The sequence below is a fragment of the Parus major genome, chromosome 5 (genome assembly GCF_001522545.3).
Source record: "Parus major isolate Abel chromosome 5, Parus_major1.1, whole genome shotgun sequence".
NCBI classification, from domain to species: domain Eukaryota; kingdom Metazoa; phylum Chordata; class Aves; order Passeriformes; family Paridae; genus Parus; species Parus major.
The window spans coordinates 6,581,217-6,599,728 of NC_031774.1; the positions used below are offsets into that span (position 1 = coordinate 6,581,217).

Below are 18,512 nucleotides of genomic sequence, written 5' to 3' on the forward strand. Positions count from 1 at the left end.
ATGCCTTTTTCCCACTTCTGCCCCTTTGCCAGCCAGGGGACTTTGGCCTTTGTGCCATCCATGGGATGTCACTTGGCTCTGCTCTGAGCAACTCAAACTTATCTCAACCCAGGAGCTGTGAAATGTAACTAAATCCATCCCCGTGACGCTTGTGATCCAGAGGCACCGGGCATGAACCAGGTTCAGTGGCACAGGACAGAGCTCTGTGTTTGCCAGAACAAGCTCTCAGTGCCCGATTCCTGCTGCAGGACACATTGGCCAAGCTCACGTGGCACAGCAGGCCTGCTTTGTGGGAGGACTAAAAGTATAAATAAAATAAGATATTTCCCCAAAAGGTTGCTGGTTGCACCCTGAAGAAATTGGGGTTTAGGTGCTGCTGCAACAGAGATCCCAGTGAGTTTATACTGGACTGTGGGATTAGATTTCTTTCAGCACATCCCAGCTTCAGCTGACAGTTTCTAAGCAGCTTCAGGTTCTGGCTCACTCCTTGTGCTTCAGCAATGCTTAATGCTTTTTGTTACCACTTCTTTTGAAGTGACAGTCTGGTGTCTCTGCTCCCTTAAGCACATTGCCAGGGCAGCTGCTCGAGAGAACATTTTGCTCTTAATGTATAATCAACTTTCCCAAGTTGGCTTTGAGGGTGAGTTTGCATAACTGAGAAGAAACAACCCAGCCCAGCCCCCCAGGATGTGCAGCTCGTGCCTCTTGTAGTGGTGGGGCTCCCTCAGCTGGGTTTAAAAGGAAAGGAAAAATTGTGCTTTTGGGATTTGTCCTCAGTGTTTGTGCAGGTACTTTGGGCTCTTTGTTTGAAGTTCAAAAGCTTGCTTGAAATTTGAGGGTGCTGCTTGTCCAGCTTTTTGCTGTGTTTTTAGTGCCTCTTCCAAAGTAGAGGAAATGCTTAAAAACCCAGTTGGTTTTGGGTTGGTGCTGATGGTTCACTCGGTGATACTGAGCAGGGCTGAGAAATGCAGAGGGGGAGCTGTTCAGGGAGAGAGGGGCATTCCAGGCTTCATCCAGTGGTATTTTCCAAATGTAATTCCAATGTCCCTTCTCCCAGTTTTTATTGGCAGAGCTGAACACGTTTTACCTGAAGTTTGTGCTGTGGATGCCCCCTGAACACTACTTGGTGCTGCTACGCCTCGTGTTTTTTGTCAACGTGGGAGGAGTGGCCATGAGGGAGATCTATGACTTCATGGACGACCCGTAAGCCCCACCTCTCTGCTCTTCCCATGTCGAGCTCCACGTGCTTTGTTTTGAACTTGCTCCAGCTTGCTGGCATCCATCTCGGGCACCAGTTCAGCTTGTCAGGGACAGAAAAGGCCTAATCCCAAAGCATCCGCTTCGTGTTCCTTTGTTTTGGAGGTACCACTCTCACTCCCCCTGGTCAGAGAGCAGCTGTTGTTAAGGGCATTGTGTGTGCACTGTGTTAACCTCAGTGTCTGGTAAATGATCTCTCTGTGGAGAAGGGAATGTGGAAATGAGCTGGAGTGCCCCTGGCTCGTGGGCAGAGGAGCGCTGTGCTCTGATTCCAGATGATTCCAGACCAAGAGCCAGGAACTGCAGTCCTTGGATGTGCCCTTTGGGGACATCGGGGCCCAGGTTAAGAAAATGTGATTCTTAAAGGCACTTCTTTCCTTGAGCTGTCTTCCCCCTGCCCTCTGGAGCTCTCCTGGCATCCTCTTGTAGGTCAGAGGCCCTCAGTAGCAGGATGTGCTGCAGGTCAGGCACCACACGCAGCAGTGCATGTACTTGAGACTGTTCCCACCTCAGCATCATATTTGTCCTCACTGCTTTTGTTTCTGCAGACCATGTGAGAGCTGAGAAAGCTTTGTTCTCAAAATCACCTTTTCTTTTAATGTCACAACCTGCCTGAGCCCACATCCTCAGCCTAAGGCACCGCCTGGCTTCCAGGGGCGTTCATTGTCTGTCGCTGACCAACGCAAAAAAGTGTCTGTGTTCAGAATTTAGGGTTCCAACATGGTCTGAAGATCAGTTTCCCTTGCAAGGCTTTGACTCCTAGAACTGGGAAGAAGGGCCAGCCCACATTGCTTAGTCGGAATTCAGGACATTCCGCAGGGGCAGGATGCCCTGCCCTTGGTGTTGGACCTACTGGTTTGGGACGTGCCTCCAACTCACAGGTAAGAAGAGTCTCTGCCTCGCTGCTGAGCTCCTCTCCTTAGCACCATTCATCTTCTTGTGTTTGGGTTGGAAAAGCTCCTTTGCCCTCTGTTCAGCCACATGGCATAACACTGGAGTTTGGGAGAGCCATCCCTTGCCAGTGCCTCATCCCTGGTTCCGATTGTTGCTGTTCTTTCCACGAGCTGGAGCAGCTCATCCCGAGCTGCACCGTCCCCTGTCACTGCCACCACCTTCTGCCGTGTTCCCTGCTGGGGGAGGTGACTGCCCCCACATCCTGGGGTTCCTGGCTCTTCTTGATGCCCCCCAGAGCTGACATCAGAGCTGAGCACCTGCTCTTACCTGGTGCCTTCTCTACGGAGGGTTTTGTAATTCCTTCCTGCATTCCAGGACATCCAGGCAGAGAGGATCTGCCCCCATTTACCGTCTTCCTTTGCCCATCATTTCAAGCCAAGGATCCTTCAGGATTCTTGCCATGGTGTTGTAGGGGAAGAGCAGGGGAAGCATGATTTGCTCCATGTTTGTATTTACAAAAGTCAGTGCATTATTCCTGCTGGGAAGAGCGGGCTGTACCAGAGGCTCCCAGCTTACATCACATGGGAAACCTTGCTGACCTTTTCCTTTTGGAAGCTCTTAATGCTCAAAGATTGGAATATTCCACTGACCTTCCTTGACAAAAACGTGGCTCACTGCCTTGTCTGGTGGTGATGGGATTGTCTGGGGTGGACTGATGAGGTCTCTTCAGCCAGCCCTGCAATGTTTGCTAGAAATGCTAGAAAGCAGTGAAATTCCAGCATGAAGAATTCTTTTTCCCGTTCAGTATTCTGAGTATCTGCAGGCAGTTCTGGGGCTTTGCTTGCAGGACTTTGGGCTGAAGTGGCGACAAAGTGGTGCCAGGAATTGTGAAGTCCCAGAAGAGGGGTAAAGCTTTCTTCAGCCCTCACACACCACACGCTGCCTCCGAGTTCCCGAGGACTGGATGTGTGAAATGTTCCTGACCAGGAGTGTCTTGATGCGTTTGTAGCATTTGACCTAGTCACACATTCCTGATTGGAATCTTCCTGTCACCTCCAAGGAGTCTGCATCAAGGCCATGAATTTCTATCTCCTTCATCAGGAGAAAAATCTTTTGCATCTTTCCTGAGTATTCAGGCAGGAAACTAAGCTCTCTTCCTCGGCAGCCTTAGGGGCTGTCCAGCTCTTGTGTTGGGATTATCTTTGATTCTGTTGTCAGGGAAAGGATGGCAGAGGAGGAAGCAGCCCAGCAGAGCAGAAAGCTGCCCTCGTCATCCCAGCAGCTGGAATCCCTTGTGAGAGATCTGCTGCTTCCTTTCATCTCTCTGCCTGTGGGTTAGGGCTGGTCTCTGCCCATTTAATCTGTCACCACCTGGAGCAGTTTCTGCAGCCCTTTTATCCAAGCTGATCCAGGCAGGATACCTTTTATGAAGGAATGCACTCATCCCCTCTGCATCAGCAATCACCTACACTTGATTCATTCCATATTTTTTCCCAGTGTATTTGGATGGTTCGGTGTAGTTTGCACGATAGGTTGGTGTCAAACATGGCTCTGGGCCTCGTGTCTGAGAAGTTCCTGTTTGGAACCATTCCCTGAACATCAGCTGGTCTCAGGCTGGTCAGAGAATCGTTTCATGTGGATTTACCTGGGAATGGGGGCACTTCCCTGCATTGTGTGGTGATGAAGTTTAACTTTTCTTGCTTTCAGAGACTCAGAGAGGAAATTGAAGTAACGCCAACATGAAAGTGTCATCCTGCAGAGCCTTAGTGCGTGTGTGATCTGAACTAGACTTCTAGGACTGTGCAGAGCTGAATGAAAACACTGCCCCAGCTGTCTTTTTGTGCCAATTTCTCCACATCCCTAATTTTACAGCAATGAAATGTTTTTGTCTCTGTTTCTCCTGCAGGAAGTTCCACAAGAAGCTGGGCCAGCAGGCCTGGCTGGTTGCTGCTATTACTGCCACAGAGTTCCTGATCGTCGTCAAGTACGATCCCTACACGCTCACCCTCTCCCTGCCCTTCTACATCACCCAGTGCTGGATCCTGGGGATTATCCTGGTGCTCACCTGGACGGCCTGGCGCTTCTTCATTCGGTGGGTGGGGCTGTGTTTGGGGCTGGCCAGGGTTTTAGGAGGATTTGTTCAACCCCCATGCTCAAATGTGCTCCCTGGGACTGCCTGGGGAGAGAGCACAGCTCTCCTAGTTGGCTGCAGGTTCTGAAATAAACGGAGCTCTCTGGGCCTGATCCTGGCAGTTTCCTGTCTGGATCATGGAAAGCAGCTGCACAGGGCCTGAGGAATTTGTAGCCTTCCAGTATTGGAAGGGACCCACACAGAAGCTGGAGAGGGACTGGAGGGACAGGACAAGGGGGAATGGCTCCGTACTGACAGAGGGCAGGGTTAGATGTGCTGTGGGGAAAAATGAGGGTGGAGAGGCCCTGGCACAGGGTGCCCAGAGAAGCTGTGGGTGCCCCATCCCTGGAAATATCCAAGTCCAGGTTGGATAGAGCAGCCTGGGATAGTGGAAGGTGTTCCTGCTCATGGCATGGAGTGGAATGGGATGGGCTTTAGGATCCCTTTCAACCCAAACCATTCCACAGTTGCTTGCAGTGCAGTGCTGTGTGTAGGGGGCAGCAGTGGCTGCTCCTGCAGGTTTGGCTGTTGTGCTCTGGCAGAGGTGGGAAGAGCCAGGCCACCGGTCAGAAACACAAACTGCCAGTGAATCAGTGCCATCAGCACTTGCAGAAATGCTCAGCCAGAGGCTCCAGTGAGTTGTTATCCTCAGGAAGCTCCGAGCAGAGAGGTTCCCTTGCCGTGGGTCCTGCAGGCTGAAACTGTGTGCTGTGTGTGTTGCAGGGACATCACCCTGCGGTACAAGGAGATCCGGCGGCAGAAGCAGGAGCACAGGCACGAGAAGGACAAATGCCTGAGCAACGGGGATGGACACTCAGCCCTGCTGGATGAGCCCAACGGGAGCAAACTCCGGGAGAGGAAGCTCTGAGCGCCGACACAGGACTGACAGGAACTCGTGGTGCCCGAGCGGGCCTGGTGCACAGTCCCAACCTTATCCTACCTAACTCCTAATTGTCATTGTTAGCGTTCCAGCGCGTGGGAATCCTCTCGGGGGAGGATGGCACTGACACAGCCCCCTTCTCTCCTCGTGGCATCCGGGCAGGGCTGGAGGAGGTCTGTGGAGGGAGGTCAGCGCTGACCCCGCACGCGGGGCGGGGCCTTCACCGCCTGCTGTGTGTCTTCCTCGGAACCAGGTGTGGAGACGGGGCTCAGAGCACGGCACACAGGGATCTGCTGCTCCATTCCCAGGGAACTGAGAGCTCCGTGGGGCGTTTGGGCATTAGGAACACTTGTTTTGGAGTGTACAGAGACCAGGCATAGGAAGTGAATTCTGTTCCTCCTGCTGGAACTACCTGGAGCTGTGGAGGAGGGTTGGGTGAGGTGTTGAGCGAGGTGACCGTGGGTACACGGGGACGTGTGGCCGAGCTGCATTCCTTGCACGGGATGTACCACACCACACTGCTGGTCCAGCCCCTCCGCAGGGCATCCCACTGACTTCCGAGATCCTGGAGCAGCCTGTGGCACGTGGGTGGTGTGTCCCAGCTCTGGGCAGACAGACAACTTCTCCTTAGCTCTTATTTTTAATTTCTCTTTTAGTCTTGGTCATCTCGTAAATGTAAGGGAAGGTGAAGTGAGAAAGGTTAACCTGCCTTCGCTCTGCGGAGTAAAATGTGTCACAAGCAGAAACTGGGAGCGTCCCATCAGTCTGGAGTTCTTTGCTTTATCCTCAGCTGGGTTTGCATCCTCACCACGGGGGGTTTGCTCTCTGGGCTCTCTCAAAGTGCCCTTTGTCCCTGCCCTGTTCCTTCCAGGACAGCTCCTGGAGGGGTTTCTGATGCTGCAGTGTCACGCCCCCATCCCTGTCCCCCCTGCCAGCAGCAGGCCCAGGCCAAGCACGTCCCTGGCACAGCACAGCCAAGGAGCATCCTGAGCCAGGCAGTGTTTCTGCTGGTGACTCAGCATCCTGGAAAGGGAATTGGAAGCCTGGGCTGCTTTGTTTCCCCAGGTCATTATTCCAAAATGTGAGAGCTCCACTAATCCACATGGATTCTGTACCCTCTGCTCCGAGCCCTCGCGTCGCTGTCCTGGGCACTGACGTCACCCTGTCACTGCTTAATCCAATCTGCCTGTTTTTCAGGCAAGTGTTTATCCAGAAGAAAATGACACAAACAGTACAATTCCAAGAGTACAACCTGAACTTTTGAAGTGGCAGGAGGTCGCAGAGCTGCTGCCCAGCGCACATCTGTGTTTTTAATCCTGTTGGGTCTTGTGTGGGAATGACAGCCAGCATTCCCAGTTTTAGTGTCTCAGATACTTTCCACCTATAAAAAGTGGGCAATGAGCAGTCTGGAAGTCAGGGATCCCCAGTTGGGGAGGTGGCCAGGTGACCTGGGGATACTTGTCACTGCACCCCCCTCACCAAAGGGCTACTTACCTGTTGGCAACACCTGGTGAGGAATATCCAGAAAGATCTGGGAGCTTTGACCTCATATGTGAGCCACTGCCTCATCTGTCTGATCCAAGGGATCCCAGGGTTAAGTCTGGATCCTGTCCATGTAGTTCTGTGTGCTCATTTGTCCTTTGGGACAATGAGTGCCTGTGGGTCCTCTCTTGTCACCTCAAACACGGAGCCAGGGGGCTGAGGGGGCTCGGGCTGTGTCCCCTCCAGCACACAGGATGGGTGGCTGGGTGCTGGGCCTTGAGGTAAGGAATGTGTCCAAGCTTTCAGGGAAAATGTGGGCTCTGGTCACTGCAAACATGCCTGGATTCAGGAATCCTTTTGTGATCTTCTCGGAGCAGTCTCAGAGCAGCCTCATAGGGAGGAGGTGGAAGGAAGCCAGGAGTCCTCATGGGAATAACATTTGGTGTGGCCTAAAATGGGACCCTCCCTGTGGAGAGGGCAGAGGTGGCTGGCTCCTGCTCCCACACAGGAGTGTCCAGCTCACCTGGAACAGGTCTCCCACCTGTGGTCACCAATTTCATGGAGAGCTTGGCCAAAGGTAAGTGTTTGCTTTAAAAAGGAGGAGTTTTTAATAGGTGAGCTGGTGTCTGTGTGAGGCTGTGTGAATCCAGGTGCCCAGCTTGGGGATTTCTGAACCTCAGCCTGATCCAATCCTGTCAGGAACAGCTCTGGGGGTCACTTTTGCCTGGAGTCTGGAGTGGTGAGCCCTGAGGTGCCCTGCAGGAGGGTGCTGGGTCCCAGGCTGTCCTGTAGAGGGACATCCTGCCACGTCCCTGGGGATGCAGGGGAGCTTTGGGAAGTGGGGAAGGACCATGGCCTGCTCTTTTCCAGCTGTACCCAGAGGAAGAGCCAGGAAGCCTCATGGAAAGGAGCCTTGGCTGCAAGAGGAGGCAGCTCTCCCACCCAGGAAGCATTTTGGGTGCAATCAAAACTTGCTGTGTTTTCTCCCTGAAAATGAACTTCCTACCAGGAAGATCATGGGGGCATCTCCCAGTGCTGCCCTCCCTGGATCTTTACAGAGCAGGGAGCCTGGCCCTGTGGCTGGGTATGAATGTTCCTGGGAATTACAGATCCTGGAATGTCACACTGGTCTGTGGCCTCTGACCCCACCTTTTCTGTTCGTGTGGGTGTTTTTTCCCCACAAAATCGCAATTACTCCATTTTCTCCAAGCAAAAGTGTTTCTCCTGCTGCCTGAAATTGCTCCTTGTCCTAGAAGTCGCCTGACGTTAAGGTGAGGTGGCTGAAGCCATGGACATGAAGGCAGGGAAAGGGAAGATCCCACAGGAGGGTGTGAAGGCACAGTCTTTCCAATGCTCCTGGTGTGGTGGGCGTGGAGCCAAACTGTCCAAGGGGCTTTTGGGGCCAGATCCCAAAAGGTTCCACGTTCTGCTGCAGAGGGAGAGGATCTGATGGTTTTTCTTAGGGACATCCACAGCCAAGACCTTGCTGGACAGCCCCAGGTGTCCCCGTGGCCAGGAGGGACACACACCTGGAACCTGTTTGGGACAAGGGAGAACCCAAGGCTTCGGCTTTGGGGTGGTGATCCAGATAGCACGAGGGGCTCTGCACCTTTGAGGGACAAGGGGAGGGGACATGGGACCCCGTGGAGAGAAGCACTCGTCAGGGTCCGTGGGGAGGAGCAGCTGGAGATGCAGAGATGTGGATGGACCGGGGAGTCCCTGGGAAGTGGGAATTGGGAAAGCCTGGTATGGCCAAGCACACAGCAGAGGGTCTCTGGGGTGGGAGGAGGGATTTGGCATTGTCCCTCCTCACTCCTGGCTGGGATTTGATTTGGGGTGCGTTCGCAGGGGTTTGGGGTGAATTTTGTTGGGTTGTTTTGGGGTTGTTTTGTTTTGTTTGTTTTTTTATGGCAACTTCCTCCGGAAAGCTGGGAGCCTGCCAGGCAAACCAGAGTGAGAGACCCCCGGGGTGGGCAGGCTCTGCCGGGGGGTTCGGGCTGGGCTGAGCCAAGCCCGGGGAGGCGCAGAGACCGCCCAGCTCATGGCACGGATGAGCTGCGGCTCCGCCCCGGGCTGGGCTGGCCGAGGGAGCGGAGCCGCTCCCGGTCCCGCACCGCCGGGAAGCATCCCGGCTCCGGGGGGCACATCCCGGATCCCGGGGCTGGGCTCTGGAGCCGCAGGGACCCCCGGGCAGCGGCGGGGGGCTCTGCCCGGTCCCCGCGGCCGGGAAGCATCCCGGGGTTGGGGAGTCCCGTGGATCCCGGGGCTGAGCTCGGGGACCCGCGGGCGGTGCGGGGGGCTCTGCCCGGTCCCCACCGCCGGCCGGGCGGGCCACGGGGGTCGCAGGGCCCCCCCTCCCCCCTGGGAGCGGACACAGCTCGGCGGATGCCGGGGCCGCCCGGGGGTCCCCGCGCTCCCCGCGGATCCCTGAGGATTTGTACCTGTCCAGGTAAAGCGCGGGGGGCACCGGTTCGGGTGGGATGTGTCCCCTGTGGGGGCTGGGGAGGGCGATGGGTGAGAGCAGAGCCCAAATCCTTCTGTTTTGGCAAGTTTGGGGTGCGTCTTTATTCGTGCCAGGAGCAAACTCCATCCCGCTTCTGTGGCCTGCGGATGGAGGCCGGGCAGGGCAGGAGAGCGGTGGAAGGGGTTGGCAGAGCAGCGCTGCAGGACCGGCACCACCGCTGAGCCGAGCTTAGCCCCGGCTCAGCACACCGGCCACGGGTGTCTGGGGCAGGACAGCGAGGGAGGATGAGCAAGGAGATCGCTGGAACCTGGGTTGGGACGTTTGGGGACTGCAGTGTGCTGGGGGGGGTCATAGCCAGGTTGGTCCGGGTGCTTTGGGACCAGCAATTGGGGTTGCTATGCCTGTGGCCTTGGCGGCAGCGAGGTGACAACCCCGTGAAGGCTGGGGGACCCCCTTTTCCAGGGGAGACAGGTGGCTTTGATGCTGTTTTTCTCTACCTCGTTGAGCTGTTTTATTGTCCCTCCAAGCAGGAAGAGGGACCTGAGCTCTGCAGCAGCTCCCAAGGAAAATGAAGCTGCCCTGGCATTGGGGTGTTGAGATGGACGGAGAGGGCTCTGTACCCCAAACCTGGGACTCTGCACCCCAAACCAGGGCTCTGCAGCCTGATCTTGAGGTCTGTGGGTGAAAAATCCATCAATCCCTGTGCTGCCGGCAGCGGGAGAGTGGTGCCTCTTCCCTTTCCAATGCCTCAGGCTTGATTTCCCAGGGATTTGAGCAGCAGGTCAGGGGGATGTCAGAGCAGCTCGGTGCAATGCTCCAGGGAAGAGCTTAGTTAACAAAAAAAAGACATAAATCCTTCCCTGAGCACCTCCACCCCCGTTTCCTTGCTCAGGAGAGATTGATGCTGTTTTCCTAATAGGAAAATACCTCTGGGTTTCATCCCAGTGCTGAGCACTGCAGTCTCTTTCCAGGTGATGCCTTGGAAATCTGCTTAACTTGATGCTTAGAGCTCATTAGAGAGGGAGGTTTTGGGGAGAGCTCTGAAAGGAAAGAAAAATTACAAAGTCCTTCTAATTTCCTGAAGAAACTGGGAAGAGAGATGGAAGGGGTTTAAAGGGGATGTTTGTCTTGCAGGGAAAGTCAGTCCTGAAAACTTTGCTGTTTTCTTATTAAAAATAATTGGGAAGCAGAGAGAGGAACATAGTGCCTTGCTTGGGCACAGGGGCTTTCCAGGGCATAAAAAAAGGCAGTTTAGGGTAAATCTCCATCACGATACTCTGTTAAGATGTCAGTTTTCAGCACTAAACAGCAAAGCGGGCCTTGAGCTGAGCTCAGCCCATAGCATGAGCTCAGCTCGTTCTCAGCCAGGATAGGAGTGTTTCATCCATTGCACAGGGAGATTTGTGCCAAAGAGAGGAGGGTGGGGAGGGACTGGGCATCTCCCAGCCCCATCCCAGCATCGCTGTCACTTTGGGTTACATTTAGGGCTCCCCTTCCTCCTGTTATCCCAAGGATAGGCTGTGTGCCCTGCCACAGGAAGCCAAGCTATCACAGCTGATATTCCATGCCATGAAATTTCCACTTTTGCCTGTTGAAATCCAAGCCTGGGTGGTTTTGGGGGGAGCTGATCACTGCTCCCCCCCACCCAGTGCCTGAGGCTGTGAGCACCCAAGGGGAGCTGGAAGGTGGGGCCCAAGTATTGCAGAACCATCTGTCTGAGGCCAATCCAGCTCCATGAGTGGGCTTTGGGAATTTTGGAGAAGGGCTGGGGCACTCCGAGGGGGGTGTGTGGGGGTTTAGGTCCAGTGCTGAGGTTGCGTCCCCTTGGGGTTCTGTGGGATCCCACCAGCTCTCTGTGGTCTGTGATTCCCTGGCACAGATGCCAGAGAACAAGGGGTGCTGCTCAGTTCCCATTGGATTTGCTTGTTGGGTGTTTTTGGGGATCTCAAACCCCTCTTTTCAGGAGTAGCAGCTTGGATAAATCCTCCTCAGCATCCATGGTGCCTTGTGCTAGGATCTGCCTGGGAGAGTGGCTTCTTTTTGACTTGACTGTGGAAAACCCTTTTGTGGGGGAAGGCCATGGAGCTTTCCTGCTGCAGGAGCTGATTCCTGGGGAGTAACATCCCCTGAAACCCACAAACTGGGAGAATAGGGCTGGCCCCCTCGGCAGGGGCCAGGGCAAAGCCTCAGGAGAGGCTGGGAAGCTGCAGGAGGCAAAGGAAGATTTCAGCTGGAAAAGCAGCAAAGGGCTCCTGGAGGGGCAATGTACACACGCTGAGAGGTTGGGAATGTCGCCCGTTTAAAGGCTCCCGAGGTAAATCGAGCGGCTCTGCCCCTTCCCGAGGGTTCCTGTCCCTCCTTCAGCTCCTGCCGGTGGCTGAAAGGCTTCAGCTCGTTTGCTCAGCGCCTGGAAGCGGAGCCAAGGCTGGGAGTGATGGAGGGGGAGCAGTGATGGAGCATCCCTGCTGGAAAATCACAAGGCATTCATTTTTCAGTTCTTCCCCTTCATCCTAACGCTGTGTCTCACGCATTCCAGGCTGTCCCGCTCGCAGGGAGCGTTTGCCATGGACACTGGGCACGTAAGCAGATCCCGCTTCAGTGGTGAGTCCTCCCCAGGGAGCCCAGGAAGGGTTTGGGGCAGAGCTGCTGGTGCTCACACTGAGGATTTTTTGGGGAAGGGTTGGCAGGTCCTCACTGCCTTCCGTGGGGAAAACCCTCTGCTCCATGTGCCTGCTGGGTTTTGTTTCCTAAAACAAGGGTAAAACCCTTAAAACCTCTAAGTTTTCCAATGTGAGTGCTCAGCCCTCGGAAACGAGCTGGAGTGAGGGGGAAGCAGTTTCCAGTTCAGCTGGGATTTGCACTTGGAGTTCCTCAGAGCCAGTAAAAGATTATTCTGCTATTTTTTATTTCAAATTTTACCCCTCCACCATAGCAGGAGCCTGGGAGCTCTGGCACGGGAAACCTCCAACTGCTTCCCGCAGCATCCTCAGTCGGGATGCAGGGATAAAGCAGAGCCCTTTAGGGTTTTGGGTCAGGGTGGATGAAGCAGGACCCGGGTCCCATCACAATGTTTAACCTCGCAGATGCCTGTGGGCTGCTCCTGGGATCCAAAGCAGGTGCTTTGGGTGCGAGTACTCAGTTCCTTCTGCTGTTCCCGCTGGAGGAGGGCTGGGGGGAGCAGCAGGTTGTCCCTGCGCTCGGATGCGATGTGGGAGTTCAGCCTCGGCTTTGGGCTTTTTCCAGCTCCGAAGGAGGGAGCTCTGCGGCGTGATGATGCCGGAGGACTCCCCGGCAGCGCTCCGGGATGAGAAATCCTCTCTTTCCCCCTTTTCCTGTGCTGCACGGGGCGGCTGGTGCCGGTTCGGTGCGGGAGTGATGGAGGCTGGTGCAATGCAGCAGGAACCGCTCGCAGCCCAGCCCGGCGCTCCCTCCCCGCTCGCTCCGCCGGCACCCGCGGGGCTCTGCCTGTTTCCAGCAGCTTTTCCTTTGGTTTTTCCCTCGTCCCGCCTTTCCGTGGCATCCCCAGGCAGTAGCTGGGCCGAGGGCGATGCAGATGTGCGCTGGGCACATCTGTCAGTGGCACAGAGCCGCAGCTGGCAAAGGGACCCCCGGCACCTCGGGAGTGACACAGCCACTCGCTGGGAAGAGGGGCTGGGACACAGGAGAACTTCATCTCCCGGGAAAGCCAAGCCAGAGCTGCCACTTTTTGGCCGGCACAGCCTCTGCCTGACCCGTTTGCAGCCACCCGGGTGGGAGCTGCGGTTTATCCCCTCCTCGGCCCATCCCATCCTCGGAGCTTGGAGCCGAGTTCCCGGCGTGGAAGCAGCCGAGGCTGAAGGTTCATTCCCGGGATTGCGACCAGCTCACGGAGCCCCCTGTCCCCTGCAGTGGCCTCCAGCCCGCCGCGGTGGGAGATCGGGCTCTACGCCGCCGGCGCCTTGGCGCTGCTGGGAATCGCGGCCATCAACCTGTGGAAGCTCTGGCGCTCCGGGAGCTACCCGGCCCCTTCCCCCTTCCCCAACTATGACTACCGGTACCTGGAGCAGAAGTACGGAGCGGCGTGCCCGGACATCAGGAACAAGGTAAGGGGGGGAAGCCGCGCTTGTCTCCTTCCCTTTGCAGAGCGCGGGATGCGGGAGGGCTGGGAATATCTCCTGGATCCCCTCGCCGGGGGGAAGAGCCACGGGCACCAGCCTGGTGCTGCCGGAGCTTTTGGGGGGGGACCGCTGGAGCTGGGAGCTGCGGGAAGCTCCGGGCTCGCTGCCGCGGCAGCTTGAGGCCAGGCAGGGGCCGGGATGCATCCAAGGAGGCGGCGGAGAAGCCCAGCTGTCCGGCTCCGCACGGAGGGATGGCATGGATGGCACAGCCTGCTTCCCTCTCCCTGGCAGCGAGGGCTGGCCCCGGGCTCGCAGCGGGCTCCAGGTCGGAGCTCTTCGTCCCGCAAGAGCAGCCTGAGGGCAGAGGACACCTTGGAGAGCATCCAGGAGCTGGGCAGCCTGGAGCTGATGGGCAGAGACCTGGGCCTGGCCCACTACGGCCCCCTGCGGAAATCCATCTCGGCCGACTCCCTCAACTCCATCTCGTCCATCGGGAACAACTTCGGGCAGGATTTCACGGTGGGGCAGGTGGAGGTGTCCATGGAGTACGACGGGAGGGCGGCCGCCCTGCACGTGACGCTGCTGCAGGGCAAGGACCTGCTGGAGAAGGAGGATGCGCGCTTCGAGTCCTGCTTCATGCGCATCAGCCTCCTCCCGGCCGAGCAGATCGTCGGCATCTCCCGGGTGAGCCCCTCATTCCCACCCAGACATCCCCACAGACCCCTGGGCACACGTGGCGTTTTGCGTGGCAGCGTTCCTTGGCCGCATTCCCCAAGGAAGTGGTGTGGTTTGGGAGCAGGGAGCTCCAGGCACGCCAGGATCGGAAATGGTTGGCACAGGATTTGGGGGATACCAGCTCCCCAAGGCAGTGGCGGGGTTTGGGAGCACGGAGTTCAAGGCTGGATGTGGTTGGCACGGGATTTTGGGGTGGGTCTCATCTCCCCACAGCGGTGATGGGATTTGGGTGCAGAGAGCTCTGGGCTGGCACAGGATTTTGAGGGGTGTCCCAGGCAGGTTTGCATATCAGAAATGTAGCAGAGGCAGGAATGTCTCCCCCTTGGCTGGGATTTGGGCTGACTTTGTCATCTCCGAGCGTGGCTGGTGGCAAGTTCTCCTGCTTGACTGTCCCTGCTGTGGGAAGGATGCAGTAGCACGGGGAGGAAGTGGCCTTGGATGGGATTTGGGTGCCAGTGGCAGTTTGGGCAGGTGCTACTGGTGTCTTGCCATGGCCCCACAGTCCCCTGAGTCCCCACAGTCCCTCTCCTTCCCACAGCAGTCCCAACGCTGTTCCCTCCCCACAAAGGATTGTGGAAAATCCATGTGGCAGCACTGGCAGCCACAACCAAGGTTGGATCTGGGGCAAAACCTCACTTTTTAAGTGCCTCAAAAGCTGCTTTTGGAAAGTTTTCTTCCAGCAGCTTTTTTATTGCAGTCAGTTTGATTCAATCAGGATATTCCAGCAAGGAGTAGGAATTTGCATTCCATTAAAGCACCTCTCCACTGGGGGGGAGGTGCTGCTCCATCCACACAAACCAGCTGCTGCCTCCAAAATATTTCCACAGTGCCCTTTTAGACCATTTTTCCATCCAAATCTCTGCCTCTTTATTTATGCTCTGGAGTTATTTATTATTTAGTGTCATTATTTATAATTCACCAGCACAATTTACCTCCTCGGCTGCCCCAAGGCCATGGCTATAAAGGCCCAGCTGCTTTTTTTTCCCAGTGCTTCTGGAGGGATTTTAAATAGCAGTTCCTGTTTGGTTGTACTTGATCCAGAGCTCCCAAAATACACCGTGGGCTGCAGACAGACAGTCTGTAAAATCTGTAGGGCTTTAAAATCTGCTCTTCACACAGAGGAACTTCAATCCCCCAGGGACTCTGGAGGTTGGTGGTATCCAGTGGGAGAGCCTGGACTAAGAAGGCAGGAATGGCAGGTGCTGCCTTTGTGTCCTTCCTCCCAGGGATGGAGCCAGGGCTAGGAGCAGACTGAGACAGGAGAGAGTCCTTGGGGCAGAGGAACCCTCTCCCGGGGGGCTTTTGGGGTGACACAGCCCCACAGAGGAGTCCCTTCTCCACCCAGGTTTGGGTGGCTTTGGGGAGCTGGTGGTTCCACTTAGCTCCATGCTATCCAATCCTACAACTTTCCATCCTATGGGACAAACCCCTGGTTTGCCTACGACATCTTGGATGTGAAACAGGGCTGGAGTAGGGAAAAAAGAAAAATCCCTAAATTTGTGACCTCAGAGCATTTTCCCTTGGCCGATTCTTTGGGATCAGCACCTGCAGGAGGAGCCACGGGAGCTGCTGCTGCCTCTGCTCCCAGAGAATGACATGACACAGGGACAACAGCAGCCAAACAGCACCATTCCCACTGGGCACGTTCAGGAGTTGGTTCTGCTTGGAGAAGGTCTGGGGGTTGCACCTTGTGGCCATAAATCCTGTCCCCTGGTGTGCATCCGCACTCCCAGGGGGTTGGGATGTATCTGAGAGCACCGGGCCAACGCCGATTCTCTAATTAAAATAATTAATAGGCACTGGGGCAGGTCACAGCCCTGATTTTCATCCCAATGGCTGAGCAGTTGCTGTGGTCAGGCCGGGAATAAACCATCCCTATTGGATGGGGCGTGCCCTGGGGATGGCCTCCCTGCACTCCCTGCAATTCCCATGAGGTGGGGTAGAGCTGGGGAGCAGCACCCAGCCCCGTGTGTGCCAGGGCTGTCCCTGCTTCCCACGGCAGATCCAGAGGAGTGCCTACTCCGTGGCCTTTGACGAGCGTTTCTCGGTGCCGCTGGATCCGGCGGCGCTGGAGGAGAACAGCCTGCGCTTCTCCGTCTTCGGCATCGACGAGGACGAGCGGAGCGTCAGCACCGGCGTGGCCGAGCTCAAGCTCTCTGACCTGGACCTGGCCACGCGCCCCTTCAACGCCTGGCTCTACCTGCAGGACACCAACAAGGTGAGGCAGGAGTGTCCCATCTCCCAGCTGGGATTTGGGACAGTGGGAGGTTGTCGTGTGGTGGACCTTGTGTCCTGGATGTTGTGTCCCACAGGCGGTGGACACGGTGGGGGAGATCCTGCTCTCCCTGAGTTACCTGCCCACAGCCGAGCGGCTCACGGTGGTGGTGGTCAAAGCCAAGAACCTTGTGTGGAGCAATGGGAAGGTGACTGCAGGTGAGGGGGGCTCCGTGGTGGGGTTTGTCCTGGTTTATCTGATTTGCTACACGGGAGGGCTCTCTGTGAGGACAGACCTGACACCAAAAAGGGTCCCCCCGCTTTCTCCACATTGCCTGGGACACGTGTGACTGATCCCTCTCCTGCCCTCTGAGCAGATCCCTTCGTCAAGGTGTACCTGCTGCAGGACGGGAGGAAGATCAGCAAGAAGAAGACAGCAGTGAAGAGGGGAGACACCAACCCCGTGTTCAACGAGGCCATGATCTTCTCCGTGCCGGCCATCGTGCTCCAGGTCTGGCCCAGCCCAGGATGGCTGGAGAGGGAGGGAGGACACATCCCAGTGCTCCTCAAGCTCCCCAAGCCCTCCAGAGGGGAGCTCCTGGGGGTGTGGGGCTCTGGGGAGTGATCCTGGGAGCTGTGGGGGTGTGGGTCTGGTTTGGGGTGGATGTGTGGGGGCTGTTGTGGGGTATATGGATGTGTGGGGGCTGCTTGGAGAGGTGTGGATGTCTGGGAATGGCTGCTGGACGGGGGATGTGTGTGGGGGACTCTTGGGGAGGATGTGGATGTGTGGGTTGGATGCACAGGGACGGTCTGATATGGGGACAGGGGCAAAGATGGGTTTAGGGGATGTGGGGGAAAGAGGGAGCTGTGTGTGGGGTATATGAGGGTGGGTATTTAGGGATTTGGAGGGGTTTCAAGAACAGGGGGTGGGTTTGAACAGGGTGGGGGCACAGAGTGTGTACACGGGGCATGGCAGGCTGGGTGGTGATGCATGGATGCCCATGGAGAGGGCACAGGGATAGGTGTCTGGGGGGGTCTGTGCGAGGCCATGACAGCCCCGTGCCCCCCAGGAGCTGTCCCTGCGTGTGACGGTGGCCGAGAGCGGCGAGGACGGGCGCGGTGACAACACGGGCCACGTGCTCATCGGGCCCGCGGCCAGCGGCATGGGCACCACGCACTGGAACCAGATGCTGGCCACGCTCCGCAAGCCCGTCTCCATGTGGCACCCGCTCCGCAGGAATTAGGCCGGGTCTGGGGACAGCGGGCCTGAAGTGGGGACTGGGTGGCACCGCACGAGGACGAGGTGCCGGCACTGAGGAGCCCAAAACACCTGGAGCACGGACAGAGCGGCTCCGTGGGCACGTTCCGGGTCACCCCCGCATGCGCTGGGCCAGACCTGCCGGAAAGGAGCCCGAATGGATCAGAATCAGCAGGAACTTCCCCAAACCATGGCTCCCGAGCATTCCACCTGCTCCCAATGGCCTCGAAATCCGTGGAATCCTCAAACGCGGACTCTGAGCGAGGGAGAGGGGAGGATTCCTTTGGAAGGTGGTTTTCGGGTGGGAATCGTGAGGGGGGTGATAAAAGCCAGCCTGGCGTGGGTGGTGATCCTGAGGGGATCTTTTGTAGTGACTTTGGTGTGCTGTGCCAGGGTTGGAATGTTTCCAGTGAGAATGGAAAAAGGGAGCAATAACAGCAGAAAATCAATTGTTACATACGGCTTCTCCTCCCATCTGTTTCCCTACACAGTAAATCCCTCCCCATCTCCACTGGCTGCACAGGCAGGGATTGGTTTCCAACCTCTTGGGACTGAGGTCAGATCCATGCTGGGAATCATCCCCTACATGTCCAGTAGGATCAGGGGGAGCTTTTCCCACCCAAGCCACTTTTCCAACCCAAACTTATCCTCAGAGTGCTCAGGACAGCATTGCAAATTCCTGCTCCTTAACACAACTCTCACAACTGGCGATTGCTTTTTCCAGCCTCTAATCCTGGACTTGGGCTGTGATTTACCCTGCAACTCATTTTATCCAAGATTTGGGCATAGAGAGGAACATCTTGGCCCTACGACCCAAGGCATGGTTTGGGCTCCCTTCCCCATCCCTATTCCCATTCCCAGGCACACCTGGAGCAGGGCTGAGCCCCCTCCTGAGCCCCTGGCCCAGGTGGGGAGGGAATGGCTGCAGCGTGTGTAGACCGCGTCCCTCCAGCTCTGAGCGGTGCCGGAGGATTACTGGGCTGAGACACATCCATTTCCTCAGTCATCCTCCCTGGAACACGGGGTCACCCAGGGTTTCTGGTGCCTTTTTCGATGCCCTGCTGCAGGGCATCCATCATTTGCTGCTGCGGGGACCGATG

The 18,512-nt window shown here is 56.5% G+C and overlaps 2 protein-coding genes across 5 annotated transcripts in view; both read left to right on the forward strand.

Moving 5' to 3' along the window:
• PTDSS2 (phosphatidylserine synthase 2) overlaps positions 1 to 5,912 on the forward strand; it is a 30,055-nt gene extending 24,143 nt beyond the window's left edge. For 3 of the 4 annotated variants that reach the window (XM_015630639.2, XM_015630640.3, XM_033515291.1), the window contains exons 10-12: positions 1,058 to 1,203; positions 4,058 to 4,243; positions 5,006 to 5,912. In XM_015630639.2, coding sequence (XP_015486125.1) covers positions 1,058 to 1,203; positions 4,058 to 4,243; positions 5,006 to 5,150 — 477 coding nt within the window. In that variant the 3' untranslated portion in view covers positions 5,151 to 5,912. The remainder of the gene's footprint in view (positions 1 to 1,057; positions 1,204 to 4,057; positions 4,244 to 5,005) is intronic. The other variant, XM_015630641.2, reaches the window with a different exon arrangement.
• Positions 5,913 to 6,044: 132 nt separating this feature from the next.
• On the forward strand, positions 6,045 to 17,867 carry SYT12 (synaptotagmin 12). Its single transcript, XM_015630642.2, has 8 exons — positions 6,045 to 9,093; positions 11,645 to 11,709; positions 12,997 to 13,190; positions 13,497 to 13,889; positions 15,943 to 16,158; positions 16,253 to 16,373; positions 16,532 to 16,665; positions 17,225 to 17,867. The coding sequence occupies exons 2-8, from the start codon at positions 11,673 to 11,675 to the stop codon at positions 17,396 to 17,398; spliced, it is 1,269 nt and encodes a 422-aa protein (XP_015486128.1). The 5' UTR covers positions 6,045 to 9,093; positions 11,645 to 11,672; the 3' UTR covers positions 17,399 to 17,867.
• The last annotated feature ends 645 nt before the right edge of the window (positions 17,868 to 18,512 follow it).

Coding starts and splice junctions, on each gene's coding strand:
- SYT12 (XM_015630642.2), top strand. CDS start 11,673: ATGGACACTGGGCACGTAAGCAGATCCCGCTTCAGTG. Junction 16,159..16,252: donor ACCTGCAGGACACCAACAAG/GTGAGGCAGGAG, acceptor TGTGTCCCACAG/GCGGTGGACACGGTGGGGGA. Junction 16,666..17,224: donor TGCCGGCCATCGTGCTCCAG/GTCTGGCCCAGC, acceptor CGTGCCCCCCAG/GAGCTGTCCCTGCGTGTGAC.